The following is a 20,451-nucleotide window of genomic DNA, read 5'->3' on the forward strand; positions in this document are numbered from 1 at the left end:
TCAAACAAACCATACTTGTTTAGTCTTTTTGTACTTTTATTAACTTTAACATTTACAATACTAACTGAGGCCTGTAGAGTCTGAGATGCAATTCTTGGGTTTTTTTGCAATTTCTCTGAGCAATGCACGGCCTGACCTTGTGATGAATTTGCTGGGACATCCACTCCTGGGAAGAATGTATTCCACTTTGAATAATCTTTCTTACTGTAGAATGAAGGACTTCAAATTGTTTAGAAATTGAATAAATCATGACATGGTATGATGTCATGCATTGTTGTCTGTATGTCTAATTCAGTTGATCAATACCCGCAATGCTGTCTTTTCATGTATTGTTTATTTGATCTATACCCGAACTACATGAGTGAGGAAAAGAGAGTTTTGTTACAGTAAAGGAGGGGACAAAGGGACTCTGGGGGTGATGATGGGGGAGGGGCCCCCAGGAGGGTGACCCTCACAAGGTGCCTGATCACATTAAGCTGGCCCTGATCACAACTCACACTCTGTTTCTGTTCACCAAACTATTAATTTGCTATGCAATCGCATAGTATGGTGCTACTCCCCTGCCCTGCGCGAGTGGCATTAAAGATATCTCATACGGAGTCATGCTAGGGTCAGAAGGAGGGAAGACTGCACTGACTCTGACAGTCTCCTATTTTGTGGGTTTTTTGTTGAAGTGGTTGTTGAAGCAAATGCTTGCCTAGGGTCCAATCAATACTAAATGCAGCCCTGTGTACTAGATCCATTTTGCAATGGCCTATTAAAGGTTAATATTTCAACTAAAGTTAAGATCTATGCAAAATAAAGCGACAACAACAGTTTCAACAGAAATATAATACTTCTAGACATTCAACAACTTCTTTAGCATAGTCTGTCTTCCTTAGTAATGTAAAGAAAAAGTACTACAACCACTTCATACCTGAAAACCTGAAAATATAAAGCCATCCTATCCCTTTAAATGCAACTTCCAACCCAACTCAAGCCAAAAACTACAGCCAGGAGTTTTCTCAAGCGCCAAAATAAACAGGCTTACTTGGCAAGCAGTTACTACCATGCAAAGCTGTTTACTCCACTTTTTAATTATAACTGACTCCATATTCTGAGAGAAACCACAGTGATCTTTTTAGAAACTAATGAATAGTTAATAAACACCATTAAAAAGTGATTAAAAGGAGCCAGTTTTCACATAAAACAAATATATCTTTAAAATATATTGTCTAATTGTTTAAGGCACCATTCATTTAACCATAAAGCCAAATTATAGGCTGGAATTCTTTCATGATTAGTACAATTTAGGTTAGTACACTTAATAGAATACAGATGCTCCTACATCTTCCCAGTGGGTAAAGTGTACAGTTTGCGGACAGAATATTTTGAAAAGACTATATAATAATGTATACAGTTGTAAAATGCTGAATATATACATACATTTTATATAGTAGATGGGTGGTCAATGTGGAAAATCCTAATTTCACTGTGCGTAGAACAATGTATTTCTCATAGATTTTATGGCTTATGAGCTATAAATATATGTTGTAGCCATATAGCCCCCCCTGTACCTGGGCAATTGCATTTGTTGTTAGAAGAGGACAAGGATTATGCCAAAAGGATATTTCCTGGAATGTAGTTTTAGAACTAAGTTCTGTGGAAGGCATGCAAGGGGCTCGTCGGACACCCTGTTCCAACACTTACAAGCCATCATAGCATCTCATCACAGAGCACTTGAATGTTATTACTAGACATGTGAAAATGTGCCAAAAACGGTTCGGACAAAGTGAGAGAGTGAGGGTAAGGGTTGGGCTTTTTGTTTTGTTTTTGTCTGATTTGTATGGGTCTGGTCTCATTTTCCTGGTGTTGTATTAACCACAGACTTTGCCAAAATTCGATACATTTGCAATTCATAGGAATCTGAATGCACAAGTCTAGACATGAATGTATTTCACTAAGTATGATCTATTGAATTGTGAAATATTTATAGATACCATCTTTCCCAGATGTACCTAGTTTGAATTTGAGGCATATTTGGACAGCATGAGGGATGCAACAACCCCAGGTGTATATTCAGCCTACATGGGCCTCCTCAATGGGACGTGTTTAGTATTCCTGTACAAGTGATTCCATGTCACCCCCAGGGGAGAAGTTGCATAGAAGAGATATCAGAACAACTTAATAGCCTGGCCTACAATGTGTTCTTCTCAGGTTGTTGGTTCCCTTATGCAGAGAAAATTTGCCTTGCATTTATGGGCAGAATCAGACTATGTCAGAAAAAAGAGATTTTATCTAGAGACAACACTGACCACAAGAGAGAACATGATAAAACCAGAATATTAAGAAAAGATAATTTGAGGAAACAAGCATTATTGAGCAGCTGCAACATAACACAAATTCTACTGAGATGGATACCACTCAGGTGACTATTTTCCATACAGAGGTTTAGCAACATCAATTTACCATTAATGAGCACCTCACCATGTTATCACATTCACTAATGCTAAGTAAACAATACAGCCTCATTGACACCAAAATGTCTCTCTTTCCTTAACTGATGAGCCCCTTTTGGGAACTCTGACTGTCTGTTGGGTATAAGTGTTTCACAGTCTGAAGCCATATGGACCTGTAATAGTGATCTAAATGCCCCTGGGTAATTGGATCTTACCACATAAAATGATTGGTACTGCCAATTAGAATCTTGCTCTATTGTACCCTTTCTCAAGTAATAATGAAAGGAGAATAGTGACACCATATGCCCCATCACAGTGTGTAGCGGGTGGCAAAAATAAGCCGCACCACACTAAGTGACAGACCAAGCTGAGGGACCCGTTTCACGTGCTGTACACAAAATATAACATTAAAAACACCATTCCTGGAAGCCCGAACCCAATACCATTTTTTTCTAATCATGTCAAGAGCAGCAACTGAAACAGATGTATTTTTATGATGTCATATTCTAGTCATCACAGCTGGCTTAGTAAACCCTTAGAGTTCCAGGGATTTTAGACAGTCCTCCTCCAGACAAGTGACTAAAGGCAAGAATTACATACCATGACATCAATGTGCATTGTGCATTATGTTTTGCGTATACGTTTTGTAAAGAATTTACTGTATAAGCAAGCTAGCATAAATATAGCCAAATAAACATTTATACATTCATTTATTTACTTATGGCAATCTTTTCGGAAAATCATTTCCTGTTTATACAGAGTGTATTATAGATTATATCTTAATATTGTTTACTGTCGAACCGTTATCTAAATATTTTTTCCAAATGAAAACATGTTATTAAAAACTGTCTGTGTGTTTTAAAAAAAAATTTCAGCAACGGTTACAAAACTTACACAAAACACCAAACTTTAAACTTTGTAATGGGACTACATACTGTTGTTTATGGTTTTTTTTTGTAGAATTAATTTTATTTATTACTTTATTAGCGTTTCTGGACAATTTCCCTGTAGCTTTAAGAGCTGTAGTGTCGGAGAGTTATGTTTCAGAAATTAAAATATTTAAAAATGTTTAATCTTTTTTATATTTAAAAATGTAAATATTTTTTTTTAAAAGATTAAACATGCATAATTATTAACTGAAACTGATAACTTTAAGATTCTGAAGTTTTGGTAAATTGAGGTAACAAAGGGTTAGATTTAAGAAATAAAATCATAGGTTTGAATAAAGAGTTAACTTAAATATACATGAATGCCTTTCCACTACTGATGACTGTGTGTACTTTGACACTAAGGAAATCCAGCATAAACAAATGTATATTAACTAGAAATTGCTTAAAAACACAAGAATTTTGTTACATCCCTGAGAATAAAAGAAACAAAAACTTTTAAAAAAAACACAATAAAAATATTACATTTGTACCATAAAACTACGTACAAGGATAATCTATATGTCACTATGTTTTGCCAAAACTGATACGTTAATGGCCAACTCTCCACTCGGTTAAATATAACCTGAGCCAAGCAAATATTTCCCAAGCGTTAATATGTACACGTTTCATTGAATAATTAACAGCCATACCTTCGTATCCATTGCTCATGTACACGTTAAAGGTTACCAAAAAGATTAGGTAGAGCGACGCTCCCATGACTTTAAAGCTAATTCCCTCTGCAGCTGAACACTAAAGGAGTAAAAAAAAAGCATAAAAAAGAGAGAGGAAGGAATTCTACACAGTCTTTAAGCTCCAGGCAAGAAGCAAGATACCACAAGTTTTTTTTTCCTTAGAGAACTGAAACTTTGCCAGGAAAAAGGGGGGAGTAAAGTGATCCCTTATTGGACATTGCAGAATCCCTACATGACTGGAGAAGGATTTTTTTTGAAGGTTTCACTTTTTTTCTACAAAGAATCAAGCTATTGAGTATGCGACATAAAAAAAAAAAAAACAACTGACACAAGGTGTAGGTTATTTTAAAAAAATGCAAACTTTAAACACATCGGCAGCGTGAAAGGAGATTTATTTTATTAATGGTCTCATTGAGAAGGGATATTTCCTGTTGCCTCCTGCACAAGCGCCTATTTCCAAAAGATGTTATTACGGGAGAAGATCCAGACATCTGCAAAATAACAAATAAATGTGTTCAGTGTTATTTATCTTTCCGTTATTTATTGTTTTTTTGTTTTGTTTTCTAGGTATATCTGTTTAACCACAAGAAATCTTACTTATGTTTTGAAAAAATGATCATGGACAAATGTATTAATACCCTGCTTATATATCTAGAAAGAGGTGTGAGAAACAGCTAAACCAGCAACAATCAGTAAAAACAAAATATATATAAAAACAAAAAACATATGTATACATCTACGCATAAAACAATTATAATGGACACCCCATCACGGGTATCACAGGATAATCCACGCATACCTCTCTAACAGGCGCTACTAAAACAGCTTACATAAAAGTTAGATCCTGGAATCTGATAGGATACAGATTTTTCTTCTTTAAAGCTGAATTATGTTATAACTCTAAAGCTAACAGTGGAATGCAGGAGATAACCTCTGGTCAACAGTGCTAACAACAGTGTTTTCATCTTTACCACACTCAATGAATTTTGATTGTCCATCTTCATCACAAAGAAGCGAGGATATTTACAGAGAGAGGCAGAATATTATTATATTTCATTACACATATTACACATTTTAAACTTTTATGTGAACAGTGTGACTGGTGACCAAGATGACATTTTGTTAAATAGGTGTCCTAAGTATTTAAGTGTGCAAACGGATGGTGGTGCATTTGACACTCGGGATGTGATTGAAGTAGCAGTGTGGTTGACGTCTTATGATGGATAACATGCTTTAGCATTGAAAGAGTTAAAACTCATTGTTGAGGTTTGATTGACTGAGCATGCACAGTGTGTTTATTTGGTTCTTGTACAGTGTGTACATTTAGTTTAGTCAGGTGAAGCAGTCTAGGGGAGAGATTTAATGGTCGATGCTTACCTCATTAAATCACTTTAAGGGGACGGTTTTCTGTGCCGCTGCATGCATCCAAACATTTGCATACCAAGTTGTTTTTATGCTGCAATAGAGAAGTGTGGCAGATTTACACAAACACATGGACTGTGTGTTACTATTTTCTTCTGTAACAATGTATAAGTAGTGGTAGTTCAGCAGCACCCAGGCTAGAACTTATTTCAACATTGGCGAGTCCTCCAATTTTGGTATAGATATGTTTTTAATGTGGCATTTTCTATGTAGTCATACAGTAGAATGTATAATCTTTCTATGAGGTTTAGTTTTGTTGTTGCATTGCCCTCTTTGTTTTTGTGTAACACAGTTGAAGCCAATTAAGACTTAGTCACACCATTGAATTGCGACCAATACGTCTAGGAAACCTGTCTTCATAGTTGTAACTCCAGTCATAAGGATATTTATCTAAGTAAATTGCTGGAAGATATATGAGTAACCACAAAGAACTGCAGACAATTTTGAGACTGCTGTATAATGACCTGGCTGTGGATTACTTTTTGAGGTAACAGGGAAACACTATGAGACCAGTTGAATAAAACTATCCTGGGGGATAATGAGTAGCGAGGTATTCAAATGAGCTGACAACTACTGTCATGCTCCGTGTTTCCATAGAACCAACTACTAATTTATTGCAAGTTGGAAAAATCTGTTTGGGTAGAATGTGAAATGACCATATCTGTGAAACTGAATGAGCTGATCCTGCTTGGCCACAGGGACACACTGAGGGGGTGATGTTGGTGCATGATGTCTGGTAACTGAGGCTCCCAGCGTGCATTATGTGACCCCGCTGTAGTAGAGAGGCAGCTAGAGGCATGGAGGGTTTGAGCTGTAGTAGAGTGATGTCTCTGTGCGTTAAGAGAGAGAGTCGGAGCGAGGGAGAGCAGCATGTGTATACTGTATTGTAGTGTCAGAGCCAGTGTGTATGTATGTTTTAGATAGTGTGTGCATCAATTTTATCGAATAAAAAATGCTCTAAAAAATACCCTTCGTTTTACAATCCGACCTCAAATAGAGGACTATAACACTAAGATCCAGATCCTCCGCAATGCTGCAGGGCACCAGGATCCTCCTCTCTGGCAGCCGGTGGACGTCTGTGAGATGCGTGCAGACAACCTCCGCTGCTATCCTCCACTTCCGCTGGGACTTCTATGATAGAGCAATGGAAGGTCCTGTCAATCTGGCGCTCCGTTGTAGAAGCCCCAGTGGAAGTGGAGGGCAGAAGCGGAGGATCCAGGTACCCTCAGCGTTGCGGAGGATACTCCTCTCTGGCAGCCGGTGCTCCAGGGAAAGTGCCGGCCAGCAGTGGAGGTTTGTCTGCACGCATTGGCTGCCCCCACTAGACACCAAGTCTGGGGGGCAGAGTGGCATATCCGGGGGGTAGAGTGGCATATCAGGGGAGTATAAGGCATATCGGGGGGGCACATTAGCATATAGGGGGATATAAGGTATATAGGGGGGTATAAGGCATATCTGGGGTAGAGTGGCATATAGTGGATATAAGGCATATCAGGGGGTATAAGGCATATCAGGGCATATAAGGAATATCTGGGGGTGGAGTGGCATATAGGGGGTTGAAGGCATATCAGGGTGGCACAGTGGCATATAGGGGGTATAAGGCATATTTGGGGGCAGAGTGGCACGCCTGGGTCAGATGTGCATAACTGGGGGGGGCAGGTTGGCAAATAAAAGAAGACATGCATTTTTCTCGTAGTTTTTATTTAATATGAACAAAAAGTTTACATGTGAATTAATATTTACTAGTAAAACTTTTTTTAGGTATTAAAACCTAGTTTGAGAAATATCGTGTGTAACGGGTTCACCAAGAGATCACCCAGATGTTTCCTCCTGTTGTCCCCGAAATCACTTCCAGCACCAGCCAGCATGCACACCTTGGAACCCTGCTATGTGTACCCAATAAATAGACACAACTACCTTGAATTGAGTACAGCAGGAGTGAACAGTTTATTGTTGTAAAACAGACTCATATATCCACAGAACTGCAGTAACATAAATTAACATTGATAAATAGGTGCATGTAGACAACCCAACCTTTAATCCCCTGGCAGCAATCCTATTGATGGGATTAGTTACACAATGGAGTTCCTGCCTGTGCTATCTTTGTTTGACAGCCAGGCTGGAGCCATCTCTGAGTACCTTGGGGCCCTGTATGACAGCTCATTCTGTCACATAGTGTTTGGGTTCTTGTACCTTTAAAATATAGATTTTTTTATTATGTCATCATAAAATAAGAAGGTGATTAGAGAGATGCCGTTGTGATAGAGTGAAAGTGCTGTTTTTAATTTTTTTATATTGATGTTTGTTTTTAACATCTAGGTTGTTCATTATATTTTTTTAAATAAACCAAAAATGTGCATATTCTTTTTTGTCCAATTCATGGACTAATCGAAAAAATAATCGGCCAACTAATCGATTATTAATATAATCGTCAGTTGCAGCCCTACATGCGTGTGCATGAGCGCTTGATGTTAGCATGTGTGTTATGTAAGGTGCTAATGTTTGTGAGGCCAAGTTGTGTGTCAGTTAGAAATACTGCACCCAGGCACCATTAACCCTAGGCTTGGCCTTGCCATCATAAGATGTGCTCATGGGTGGAACATGGGAGGACAATGGGATGGACATGGGGCAGGCTGATGAGAGGGGCCAGGCTTTTGGTCTGTACGAGGCCCCACTGAACAGTGAGTGCGCTGCTGAGCTGGAGTTAGCTCAGGGACAACATGGTCAGTAGTGAAGAAGAACCTGTTAAGCCTCAAGAAAAGAATATATGAAAAGAATATTTGTGAAAATATGGAAAGTTTAAATACAGTTACAGGAACTACATTTCCTGCCACACAACTCCTGTGAAAATGGAGTTTGCCTTAATTACAAAAGAATTCACAAAATACTAGCTTGATAATAAAACACTGCACAACAAACTAGGGCTGCAACTAACGATTATTTTAATAATCGATTAGTTGGCCGGTTATTTTTTCGATTAATCGATTAATCGGATAAAAAAAAAACAATATGCAAACTTTTCGTTTATTTAAAATTTAATGAACTGGATGTTAAAAAACAACTTAAAATTTACATTAACATTCTTATTTTGTTATGATGTAATAAAAAACAATATTTTCAAAGTACGAGAACCCAAACACAATATTTATCAAACTAGTTTTAATACCTAAACCACTCACTTTGCCCCAGCACTCACTTTGCCCCTTGCCCCGGCACTTTGCACCTAGCACTTTGCACCCTGCACCCAGCACTTTGCACCCAACACTTTGCACCCAGCACTTTGCACCCAGTCTCCCACTCTGCCCTGCACCCACACTCACACTCTGACCTCCACCCCCACTCTGCCCTGCACCCACACTCATACCCTGCCCTGCCCTGCATCCACACTCACACCCTGCCCTGCACCCAGTCTCCCACTCTGCTCTGCACCCTGCCCTGCACCCAGTCTCCCACTCTGCTCTGCACCCTGCCCTGCACCCACACTCACACCCTGCCCTGCACCCACACCCCCACCCTGCACCCAGTCTCCCACTCTGCCCTGAACCCAGCCCTGCACCCACACTCTGCCCTGCACCCCCACCCCGCCCTGCACCCACACTCACACTCTGCCCTGCATCCCCACTCACACCCAGCCCTGCACCCAGTCTGACACTCTCACACATAGACATTCACACATAGAGAATCACTTACCTCAGCTATGGACTGGTTCCACTTCCAAGCTTCAAGAAGTCGAAAACTTTATTCGAACGGCAGACCAACATTGAAGCGCGTCACGTAGCTCAAAGAAGGCGGAGACTGCAGCGCGCGTAGCAGAAGCCGGGAAACGCTCGCGGAGGAGGTAAAACGAGCCGAGTTCTCCAACAACTAATCGATCACTCGATTAATCGATAACGGAAATCGTCGACAACGATTTCCGTTATCGATTATTATCGATTCGGAAATTGACAAAATAAACAATCATATTGTTGGAATATAGATGTTATTCCAAAAAAAAGCACAGGAAAAAAATTGCTTTAAGTGTTGTTGCGATTAAATTAAGCGAATGGTAGGTTCCCAGATTCCGAGATAAACTAGGAACATTTTTTGTCGCTCAAATAAATAATTGGTAGCTAAGGTCTTCCTTCTCTCTGCCAGGTAGGCCTAGACTAAGGATTTGTGAATGACTGTACTGTACTCCTCAAATGAATTTCAAAATAGGCCCAGGTGAAGTTTTTTGTCTCGTTAAAACAGCTAGGAAATCATCTGCAAATAGGCCTAATTTAATTTCTCTGCCATCATGTTGTGAAACATGCTATGCCTGAGTAAGTTCTAATGTTTCCACCAAGCATCCCAAAGCCATCATATATAAAAGGGGCGATAAATGGCATCCGTGTCGAGTACCATTTGTGATTGCTAGCGTATCAGAAAGAAAACCCATTGGCGAAACCCATGCAGAGGGGGCTGAACATAAGGTCATTATGGCTGACAAAAAGTTTGTGGGAATCCAACCTTCAATTGCACCATTCTCAAAAAGTTTCAATGAAGCTTGGCAAAAGCTTTCTCTGTGTCAAAAGATGTGAAAACTAGTTACATTTGTTTAATGATTATAGCAAGGAAGAAGTAAATGTTTTGTAATACTTATTGGTGAGCCAGCCTTTTTTTAGGACACATGATGCTGTGCAAAACTAAAATATAATAACTGTGCCGGCTAAGCACGGTCCTCCATAATTTTAATCAGCCAGCTGGGGAGATCAGTAATCTCTCTTTTAACCAGACCATTTAGCACTGGTGTGACAAGGAGCCTGATCTCCATGCCTCCCTTCTAGACCAAAGCCAAGTTAGCTTAGACCAGAATACATCATTGGGCATGAGGTGTTGCAGACCACCTCTACCATGAAGCCCCCACTTATAAGAGGAGGTCTGCAACCCTCTTAAACCTGGAGACAAATTCTGATTATTAAGAAAAAAAAGTCTGGTCTGCAGTTCATTTGACACTTTTTTATTTGTGCCAAAAATACTGTATTCCCCCATGTATAAGACAGTCCTATGTATAAGAAGCACCTTAATTGGGGGGCCCGGAATTTGAAAAAAAAAATTATTACATAGTTATTGAACTCAAGTTTTATTTATCATAAAATTCATACTCCTCATCACTCCCATCCATTAACTGCCCCTAAATTAACCCTAAACACCCCATTAACCATAACTGCCCCTAAATTAACCCCCACCTCCCTTAACGTTCAGCAGCCCAAATATTAATGTTTTACTTACTGTTAGATGAGTTGCTTAGCCATGTGGACGCTATAAGGAAAGGGGCGGGGTCAGTAGTCAGTGTGACTGCAGGCAGGGACTTGGAAGTTATACAACCACTGTTTTTAGACCCCTAATTTTTTGAAAAAAGGTGCGTCTTATACATGGGGAAATACGGTAATGGTTTCATCCTGAACACATTGTTTCACTCTCTGTAATGAACATCCTGCTTTATACATATGTATAATGTTTCCACCCCATGTAACTTTGCCAAAGAATAAACTGGTGTTCAATGTATTTAGAGCCTTAAGTATAATTTGCTGATTTAAAAAAGGTTAGAAAGCTGTAATAAGGTCGTTATGGTCAAGTTAAATCAGGTTAGTGACCAGAGTTATTGATGAACCAAATTTCCAATACACGAAAAAACATATTGGCCAGATTTTAAGTCAACTTGTATCAAGGTACAGCGGAAAACAGCTGGACCATATTCACAGAAAGCTGGTCAAGGGACTAAAACGTCTTACAATTAACCCCTTAATGACAAAGCCTGTACATGTACAGGCTCAAAATGCATTGTTTTTAATGGGTTTAGGGACCGCCCATTGTCCTTAAGGGGTTAAAAAGGCTTACAAACTAGATTGTTGTATGGTAAATCTTAACAGTGTGCAGGGGCGTACCTAGAGTATTTGGCACCTGGGGCGGATCCTGTATGTGGCACCCCCCCCAGACACACTTTAAAACTGCATAGCTTCTACCGTTATATACCGGCGCAGACACTGAAGGTGGTACAGCATAACACTTACTGTTATTATATACTGAGGCAGACATTGACGGTGGTACAGCATAACACTTATCACTATATACTGAGGCAGAAATTGATGGTGGTACAGCATAACTCCTATCTCTATATACTAAGCCAAACATTGATGTGGTGTAGGCCTACCACTTCATTAGTAGTAGGGATGCACCGAAACGAATTCTGGACTGAAACCGAAAATGCAGCATTTACCTGGCCGAAACCGAATATGACCCCCCCACACACCATAAAAAAAAAATCTAACACTTTTATTTAAAGTAAGTAACACACCAAAATAGGACAAAACAATTAAATAACAATATTAATATATATATATATATATATATATATATATATATATATATATATATATGATTGTTAACAGCAATCACATTCCTGTCATGCCCAGGCATACCCAGATTCCAGGATGTACTCGCAGACTTGGCATGATAGGAGTATGATTGCCCTATCTACCCCTTCTCACTACCTTTTGTCCTACCTACCCCGTCTCACTCCCTTCTCCCTATCTACCCCCTATCCCCCCGCCTCACTCCCTTCTCCCTATCTACCCTCTCCCCCTTTGAAGTTCACTTACCTTTCAGGAGTCCTGCGGTGGGGGTGCAAGGCCTCTGTCTCCCAGCTCTGCCACTGTATGGAACAGTATAGAGTGATGGGAGTTATGATGTACTAGAGCATAATTATATAATGAAAAACACATTGGAAACGGTACAGCATAACACCCATCACTCTCACACACATACCAATCCGCACATATACCAATCCACACACACTCACACCAATCCACACACTCACACCAATCCACACACACACACCAATCCACACATACCAGTCCACTCTCACTCACTGAATGCTTTCCTACCTTTCCTCTTTTCTCCTTACAGCTTCTTTTCCTCCTCTTCGCTCCTCTTCTTCAGTTCTTCTGTCTTCTTCCGGTTCAGTGGGCGCGGCTTCAGTGTTGTGTGCCGGGATCTGACAACAAATCCCGGCGCACAGCAGCTGTTGCCGCGCGAATTGCAAGGGAGCGATATCGGAGGTCTTTAACAGACCTCCAGCTCCCTTGAGTGATTTTAAGCCGAGTTCAAGGGTTGAACCCGGCTTAAAATCACTCAAGGGAGCCGGAGGTCTGTTAAAGACCTCCGATACCGCTCCCTTGCGAGCCTGCTCCTCCAGCGGCGGACATTACTGTCCGTCTCTGGAGGGGTGCCGGCAAGTTGGCACCCCCCTGATGAGCGGCACCCGGTGCGGACCGCCCCCCCCCCCCCCCCCCCGCCCCCGCTAGGTACGCTACTGACAGTGTGTGACAATAACTTGACAGCTGTTTATTGCAAACTTGAGTTGTTGTTTGGTTTTTAGAGTGCAGTCAAGCTAGGACAACTGATTGATATAACGGCATCATTTTACTCTATCCTACTGAACTAAAAAATGCATCACATAGAATATTATATATATTCCTTTATTTGCAAACGTGACCCCCGTAAGTCCTTTTAAGCTTTTATGTAGCTTTTTAATAGTAGCATCAAATACCAGCTATTTATATATATATATATATATATATATATATATCTATACACACACACACACATATATACATACATACATACATACACACACTGACTCCATTATCAGGCTATGCGTTAAATACAGCAAAAAAAAATTGCATCTCCTCGTGCTCAATATTAAAATAACATTTTTATTTTTCACAACGTATTACTAAAGCACAGCAGATCTTATTTCACAACACTTTTATATTTACATTTAATATATATCATTCCACAGTTCAATCTGAAAAAAAGGAAGGATTTGTAAACCAAAGCATGCACAATAAAAAAATATATATTTTTCTTTGCGTTAAAATATTGAACAATGAAGGCCACAGCAATTATATAGAGATTATTTTCTGTGCTAACCTTACAAATTTACACAAAATTGAATAGTGTTGCAAGCATTATAAGGAATATAAAATTAGGCCTTTTCATTTTATCTTACATATCAAACAAGGATTTTAAATATTATATACAAGATGCATGCATATATTATATATTTTATGCCATAAAAAAACATTACATTTTTTTCAATATCTGTACTTGCTATAACGTTTCACAAAAAGAGCATAAATAATCCACACTCCCCCCACAAATTATTGGTTTATTTAAATGATTGTTTATTGCAATAAAGTGCTTGCCAGTTAACCTTTTGTGGGGCTGCAGGTAACCAATAATATCACAATCAATGTATTTTAGTTACTTTAACAGTTCAGTGTAGTGGTATAAAAATAAATGTAAGAAGGATAAAAAAACAAAACAAAAAAAACAACCTGCACCCAGTTGTCTTCCAAAATGTGTTCCAATTGAAAATGGGTTGGGGTAATGAAAAAGCAATCTAATAAATGACTACAGCTGCTATCCAATTATACTGTTACATGAATAAACACATTGGGACATTAAAGGCACGTGCTTTCAGCAAGTATCATCTTAAGAAGCTCACACGGGGTAATTATTTCTCATAATATTACACAAGTAGCGGATTTAGATCTTCCTTGGACATTGCGTCCTGTTCCTAAAAGGTCTGGGTTAGACTGAGCTGTTCCTTCGTGATTTGCATTATCTGCTTTGCTCTCTTTGTCTTTGATCCCTTCTTTGTGGTTTTCTACAGCATTTGTCTCTGAACCGTGGCTGGTCTCATGCAGAGGCTTTTGGCTGGTTGTTGATCTTCTTTTGAAAATCGAAATCTGGAGGACAAAATACTATTAAAACGACCAAATCTCTACATTATTCTAAATGTAAACAATAATATTAGGCATATTTGTATGTAGTGGGTGAATATATGTATGCAGCTTTAGGAAGCTGGTGATACCTTTTAGTGGACCCCAGTGAATATCGGGTTAGATGTTCAGGCTAATATTTTATTCCAGACCACAGAGAAGCTTTTTCTGCATTAATAAGATGGGACCTTTGAGGTCTTCAAAGGTTACATGACTCTACGTCTTAATTTGGTTCACTAACAATGCTCACAAATGTATTTAGATCATGTTAGGAGCTAAACAGCAATATGCATTTTTGTGTTAGACATCTGAAGAAAAATCTTATTTACTAAGAATTGCTGTAAGTTCCAGAGCATAATTCTGTTTATGTTGAAGTATAAAACGGAATCTTATCATAGCAACCCACGGAATGAAGAACTGACAGCAGAAACCATTTGGTTTCTTAAGTGGTGCAACAGCTTTTCAAGCATTGCAAAGCTGCACATTTTTAGTTTTGTATAGAAAGATAGAGTCACATAAGATTTTGGGACTACAGAAGGAATATTGGCCCACTAAAGTGTATCACCTTCAACTTTAGACTCATTTGGATTAATATGGCTAGATGTATTTTCCAGAGACATGCCTACATTTTTCTGTATAAGGTTCCACAAAATCAAAAATCACCCCTGTACATATACAGAAAAATAAAAAAATAAACAAGAGAATGAATGAGAAAATCTCTTACCCTTCTTGTTTTCTCAAGCAATGTTGTTTTTGATTCTTTGTTTTCTGAAGATTGTGCCGATTCTGTGATTAATTATATCAATAAAAAGAAGACAAATCAGTTTAAAGTCAGTGTATGAATATATAGTGTTGTAGTTAGTGTATATTGTAGTGTCAGTCAGTCAATGTGCGAATAAGTAAAGTGCTGGAGACAGTGTGTACATGTTTAGTGCTGGAGTCAGTCCTTGAGTGTGTGTGTGTATACTGTAGTATCAGTGTGTATGTGTGTATATTTATAGTGCTAGAGTCAGTGTGTATGTAAATGTATAGTGCAAGGTCAGTATGTCTACTGTATTGCAATGACAGATTAGTGTGTATGTGTCCATAGTGTTAAAGAGTGTATAATTTTATATATGCATAGTGTTTGCCAGTGTGTGTGTGTGTGTATAACAGTGTGGTACTAGTGTGTATGGTGTTTTTGTTACAGTATCACATTAGCATGGGTGATATGTGAGCATATAGTGTTATGTATGTGAGCATTTAGTTTTGTGTATGGTGTTAGCATGTGTGCATATGAGAGTAGAATGTGAACGTGCGTATTGCTGTAAGGGGTTAGTGTTTGTGAGTGTAAGGTGTTAGCGTGTGCCTGTTACTGTGTGGTGTGTAAATATGTTAGTGTACGGCAAGGCTCGAAACAAACCCTGGGTGCCAGGAAAATAAAAACACGATTGGGGAAGAAAAACAAAAGCTGTCTCCTAGATCCAAACTAAACTTGTTGACCCCTGCTTTAGACCTCTTCCCATTTAAAAATATTTTATATACCCCATCAAAAAACATCTTCGAGAGGTTTAAACATGTAACATTCCTGGTATATTACATACCTTCAGCCATGTTTGATGATTCGTGATCAACAGCAGCTTTGGTCAACTCCTATTAAAAAAGTTAACACCTTTATTAAATAATCTTTTCAAATAATTGAAATATACGATGCTATAATTGGGTCAATTTACAACAAAGTTATGGAACAGAGAAGAGTTTTCAAGGAACCATTTTTATAGGAAGTTCTACAATAAAGCTTTTGAGGAGAAATTAATTGTGGTGGTTTTCATATGTTAATTGTAATTATCAATACATATATGAAATAATTTACGCTCGACTAAGTGCTAAGTTTTAGTTAATAAAGTTAATAAAAACTAAGTTTTAGTTAATAAAGTAATTTCGTAATGTCTAAGAACATGGCAATCTTTTACTATCTATCTCCAGACGTAGGCTGACAACTATCTGCTTCAGAACCAAGGTGATCCCAATGGCCGAGAAGATAACAGCCCAAAGGCACATTATGGGATTCACAGGTTTTGCTGTCAAACAAACACAAAATAAACAGAAAAGCACAGGTTGTTTGATGAAAATAAGAACACACTGAAAGCTACAAGTATCTGACAAAATACTTGGGGCAACTAAATGCAGCCATCTACAGATAAGCTAAATGAACTGCATCTACATGTTTGGGCAAATCAGAAAATACTGAATTTAACACAAAAGGATGAGTGAAAAGGAAATACAAATTTATGATCTGACCCTTTCCCCTTTTTGTGCAGCAGCTTCGGTTTTACTTTCAGGTCTTTGTATGACCGCACTTTCACTTTCAGGTGTTTTAACAGGGCCGCTTTCAGAGTCTTCTTCCTCTTCTTCTTCCTCCTCCTCCTCCTCCTCCACTTCCTCCTCTTCAGCTTCTTCCTCCTCTTCTTCTTCGGACTGTTCGGTTGTTTCCTGTTTCAGACAAACTAGTTAAAACACAATTGTTTTGCTTTCTTTAAGCAGGTAGTGTGCCCATGACACAGGTGAATAAGGCGTCTTTCCTTTATTTAGTCAACTTTCCACAAGTCTATTGTTACTGGATCCTTCAGAAATGTCTTACTGAATATGCAGATTTATTGGGCATATTGCCACTAATAGATTTTGCAGATTAGCAAACTATTACATAAAACATTTAAAAAGTAGTAGCTCAACTCTGGTATCTTTTATGTTTTCGCAGAGAAGATTTGGGAGTCTTAGTCTACTGGCAAACAAATAATAATAAACATTAAGTGAGGATAGTGTCTCTTAATCAGACTGTACCTTATACTTGTGGGGATATGTTTTAGGTTAACCCCCCTTTTTTATTCAGTTTCTTATATGTATTGAAACTTTTTTTAAATTAGTAATTGTATTCGGTTAGTAGGGTACCAGCAATGAGTGCAAGTGATAAATGATGAAGATGGCGCAGACTTGGTTAATAAACAACACATACATTGTATTGCAATTCCTTTTTATTTTTTCCCATCTTTTTTGCACTACTAGAGACCTTATGTTGTGGTATAACGAAGACAGGAGCTTTTATACACATTACAACTTTTTTTCGGACTTACATTCCTCCCAAGTGTGACTGGAGCATCTCCTCTAACGTCATTGGGAAAAACGCCACTTTGGTAGAACAAACCATCGGTCTGTCATTTCAATTCTGCTTCCCCCTCATATCTCTAACAATTAATTGTTTTGTCTGATCACCCAGGTGCAATGCTGATACAAGCTTTTCTGCAAACTATGTTTTATGACTTATTCTCTTTCTATTGGAATAGCACAGTGGTGTCCAACCTGCTGCTGCATGACTACATTTCCCATAATGCTCTTCCAGCTAAGGGACTAGCTGAGGAGTATGAGAGATGTAGTCCTGCAGCAACTGGAGGGCCGCAGGTTGGACACCCCTGACTTATTCTCTTTCTATTGGAATAGCAGTTTTGCTAGTGAAATAAGTAGTCTGACAAAATAAATTATCCGATTGGCTAATGGCAGATAAGGGGGTAAATCACATCCTAGATCACTTAACCTGGTGGCTTTGTCTTCTCAAGTGTAATCTTGACAAAGCTGATACATGGTTCTTCTCTTAATACTTTACTCTACTTTATTTTCTGCATTGCTTACGCTGCTTACCTGCTAAATCATCAGCACACTGAAAACATACCACATGAAAAATTACAATGGAAAAAAATTGAAGGTTAAACATTTGTGTTATTGCTTTCGGAGTTCAGCTGCCACGATAGCTTCTGCTTGAACAGATTTTGTGAATCAGGAAGAATTTTTGTTTTGGCAATCTGTTTCTGTACAAATGAAAATCTGACATCAGGAGGGGAGGCAGACGTGACAAGCCGGCCTGTAGCACAACAGGTTCGATGTCTTACGTGACATCTGTTCTTTCTTAGCAGTATTTTAATGTCCTTTTAAATTACTTACATGTCTATATTAACGATTTAGGCAATGTATTCATAAATACTCTGCTGAGGCATGCAAAGGAAAAAGAAGAGACCACAGAGGTACAGATAGCATATGCAATTCTACCTCTTTGTGAGAAAAAGAGAACATTTGAGAAACAAAAAACATATTAAAAAAAGACAGATGAGATATATTTGTTCAATGTATCCCCTAATTTTCTACCTGTTGTATAACCTCAAACCCTATCTGGTCCAGTGTACAGCGTCCCCATATGCCTATACAATGCTTGCTTAAATCTTCTATTTGTATTCAACTTATCCATCAGTGAGCATAATTCTATAAAATGCTCTTATCCCAGCATTTCCTTCATGTGTTTAAATGTTTCTATCATGCCCCCCTGTCTCATCTTTTCCTCAAGATATATATATATGTGTGTGTTAAGACAATTTCGAATGTAGACAGAGCACCATTGTAATACTTTGGACTTGTTTTAGAATGTCTATATCTTTATGGGCCCAGTGTCTCCAGTACTGTACAGAATACACAAGTGAAGTTTGGTAAAGTGCGACAGAGGTTGCACTGGCTTAGCACAGTTATCCATAGTTTAAAGGGTCAGCTTGGAAAGGTCAGATATCACTTCTTCCCACTTGCATGTTCTGGATTTTACCCCTGCTGGATGTAATTGCCCCTTTCCTTCAAACACTCCTGTAATTATTGTAAACTTAAAACACTCTCTAAAAACCCAGTTGTCCAGAGAAGCACATTAACTATCTTCCTTATACCAACCACTGAAGTATGTAAATAAATCATCAGTTCTCCCACCACTGATCTCTAAACACGATCCTGGGTACATTCCAAATAATCTTTACGGACCTTACTTTGTGCACTGGGCCACAGTCGTGCTGGAATAGAAAAGGGTCTTCCCCAAACAGTTCCCACAAATGGTATGCTTAATCATTATAAGATTTTGCTTCACTGGGCCTAGCCTAAACCCCAATTTCTGCAATTAAACAGGGTGTCCCAATACCTTTGTACATATTGGGATGCTCCAAGCGAGGCCCATAAAGACATGTTGGGTGAATATGGTGTGAAGGAACTTGACTGGCCCAGACCTCAACGCTTTCGAACACCTCTTGGGATGAACTGGAATATACATTGTACCTGAGGTCACAAATGCTCTACTGGATGAATGGGCAAAGATTCCCACAGAAACCCTCCAAAATCTGGTGGAAAGCCTTCCCAGAAGAGTGGAAGCTGTTATAGTTGCAAAGGAGGGGACTGTCTACATGTTAATGTCTATGTATTTAGATGTGATGCCCCTGTTGGAGTCCCAAAACTGTTATCAATATAGTGTACCTTCTGCAGGAACTGTTAGGTATTGGAGCTCTATGTACTACTGCCTACAAGTTCCACCATAGTATTTTGCCAATTATTTTTTTTCCTTTCAGGTGTCATTTGCCTCACAACCTGGTGTATTGGTCTTGTAGGTCATGCAATACCCATTATTTGTTTCTAGTACAGCAGACCTGGTAGTGCATACATATATTCTATAAATAATTATAATACAATTTAGAGCAGGGGCATAACAGTAATCACTGTTTGGTGCAACACTCCTTGGTGGCACAACATTTATTCTGTATTAGCTAGCAATCGCCATGATTAAAGTATTATTTCAGAACAAACAAAAATGTGAAAACATCAAAATAACTGAAAATCAGAAAAAGAACTGAGATATGGAATGAATGAAAAGGTCCCTTAAACATGCACTGAAACAATGTATAGAAAGAAAAATAATTATAGTTGATACACTAAACATTAAAATATATTCCATTAGATAGGCTTTAGAAACCTCTTAATCAGAATGTTTTCAAAGCAGAACTTTGGCTCAGAGTTCTCCCATCACACTGTATGAAAAGCAAAAACACTGCTAATCTTATAGCGACAAAAGGAGTATACGTTACAATCTTGTGTTGCTAGTGTGCTTATTACTATTTCCATGGGGAGATGTCCTCTAATGTTCTTTTGCCTAGTTTTGAATCACATGCCAAAATTTCTTGACCTTAATTTTAATCAACCTCTAAAATGAAAATAAATCATACAACTAACCTTGCTTTTCTCGATAAGGCATGCCAGTTAGGCACACAGTAAATAATGCACAGAATCATGCCTGCTTTGCCTCAACATGGTATGTGGACATAGCAGTGTGTGTTTT

The 20,451-nt window shown here is 38.6% G+C and overlaps 1 protein-coding gene across 1 annotated transcript in view; it reads right to left on the minus strand.

Annotated features, from left to right (window-relative positions):
• Positions 1 to 20,367, minus strand: part of LOC149280159 (sushi repeat-containing protein SRPX-like) — a 49,277-nt gene extending 28,910 nt beyond the window's left edge. Inside the window, exons 1-2 of the mRNA XM_089500773.1 lie at positions 20,346 to 20,367; positions 16,241 to 16,348 (exon numbers count right to left, since the gene is read on the minus strand). Coding sequence (XP_089356899.1) covers positions 16,241 to 16,348; positions 20,346 to 20,367 — 130 coding nt within the window. The remainder of the gene's footprint in view (positions 1 to 16,240; positions 16,349 to 20,345) is intronic.
• Positions 20,368 to 20,451: the final 84 nt, after the last annotated feature.

This window comes from Sceloporus occidentalis, unplaced genomic scaffold, assembly GCF_023333645.1.
Source record: "Sceloporus occidentalis isolate IW3139 unplaced genomic scaffold, rSceOcc1.0.p SCAF_159, whole genome shotgun sequence".
NCBI lineage: Eukaryota > Metazoa > Chordata > Lepidosauria > Squamata > Phrynosomatidae > Sceloporus > Sceloporus occidentalis.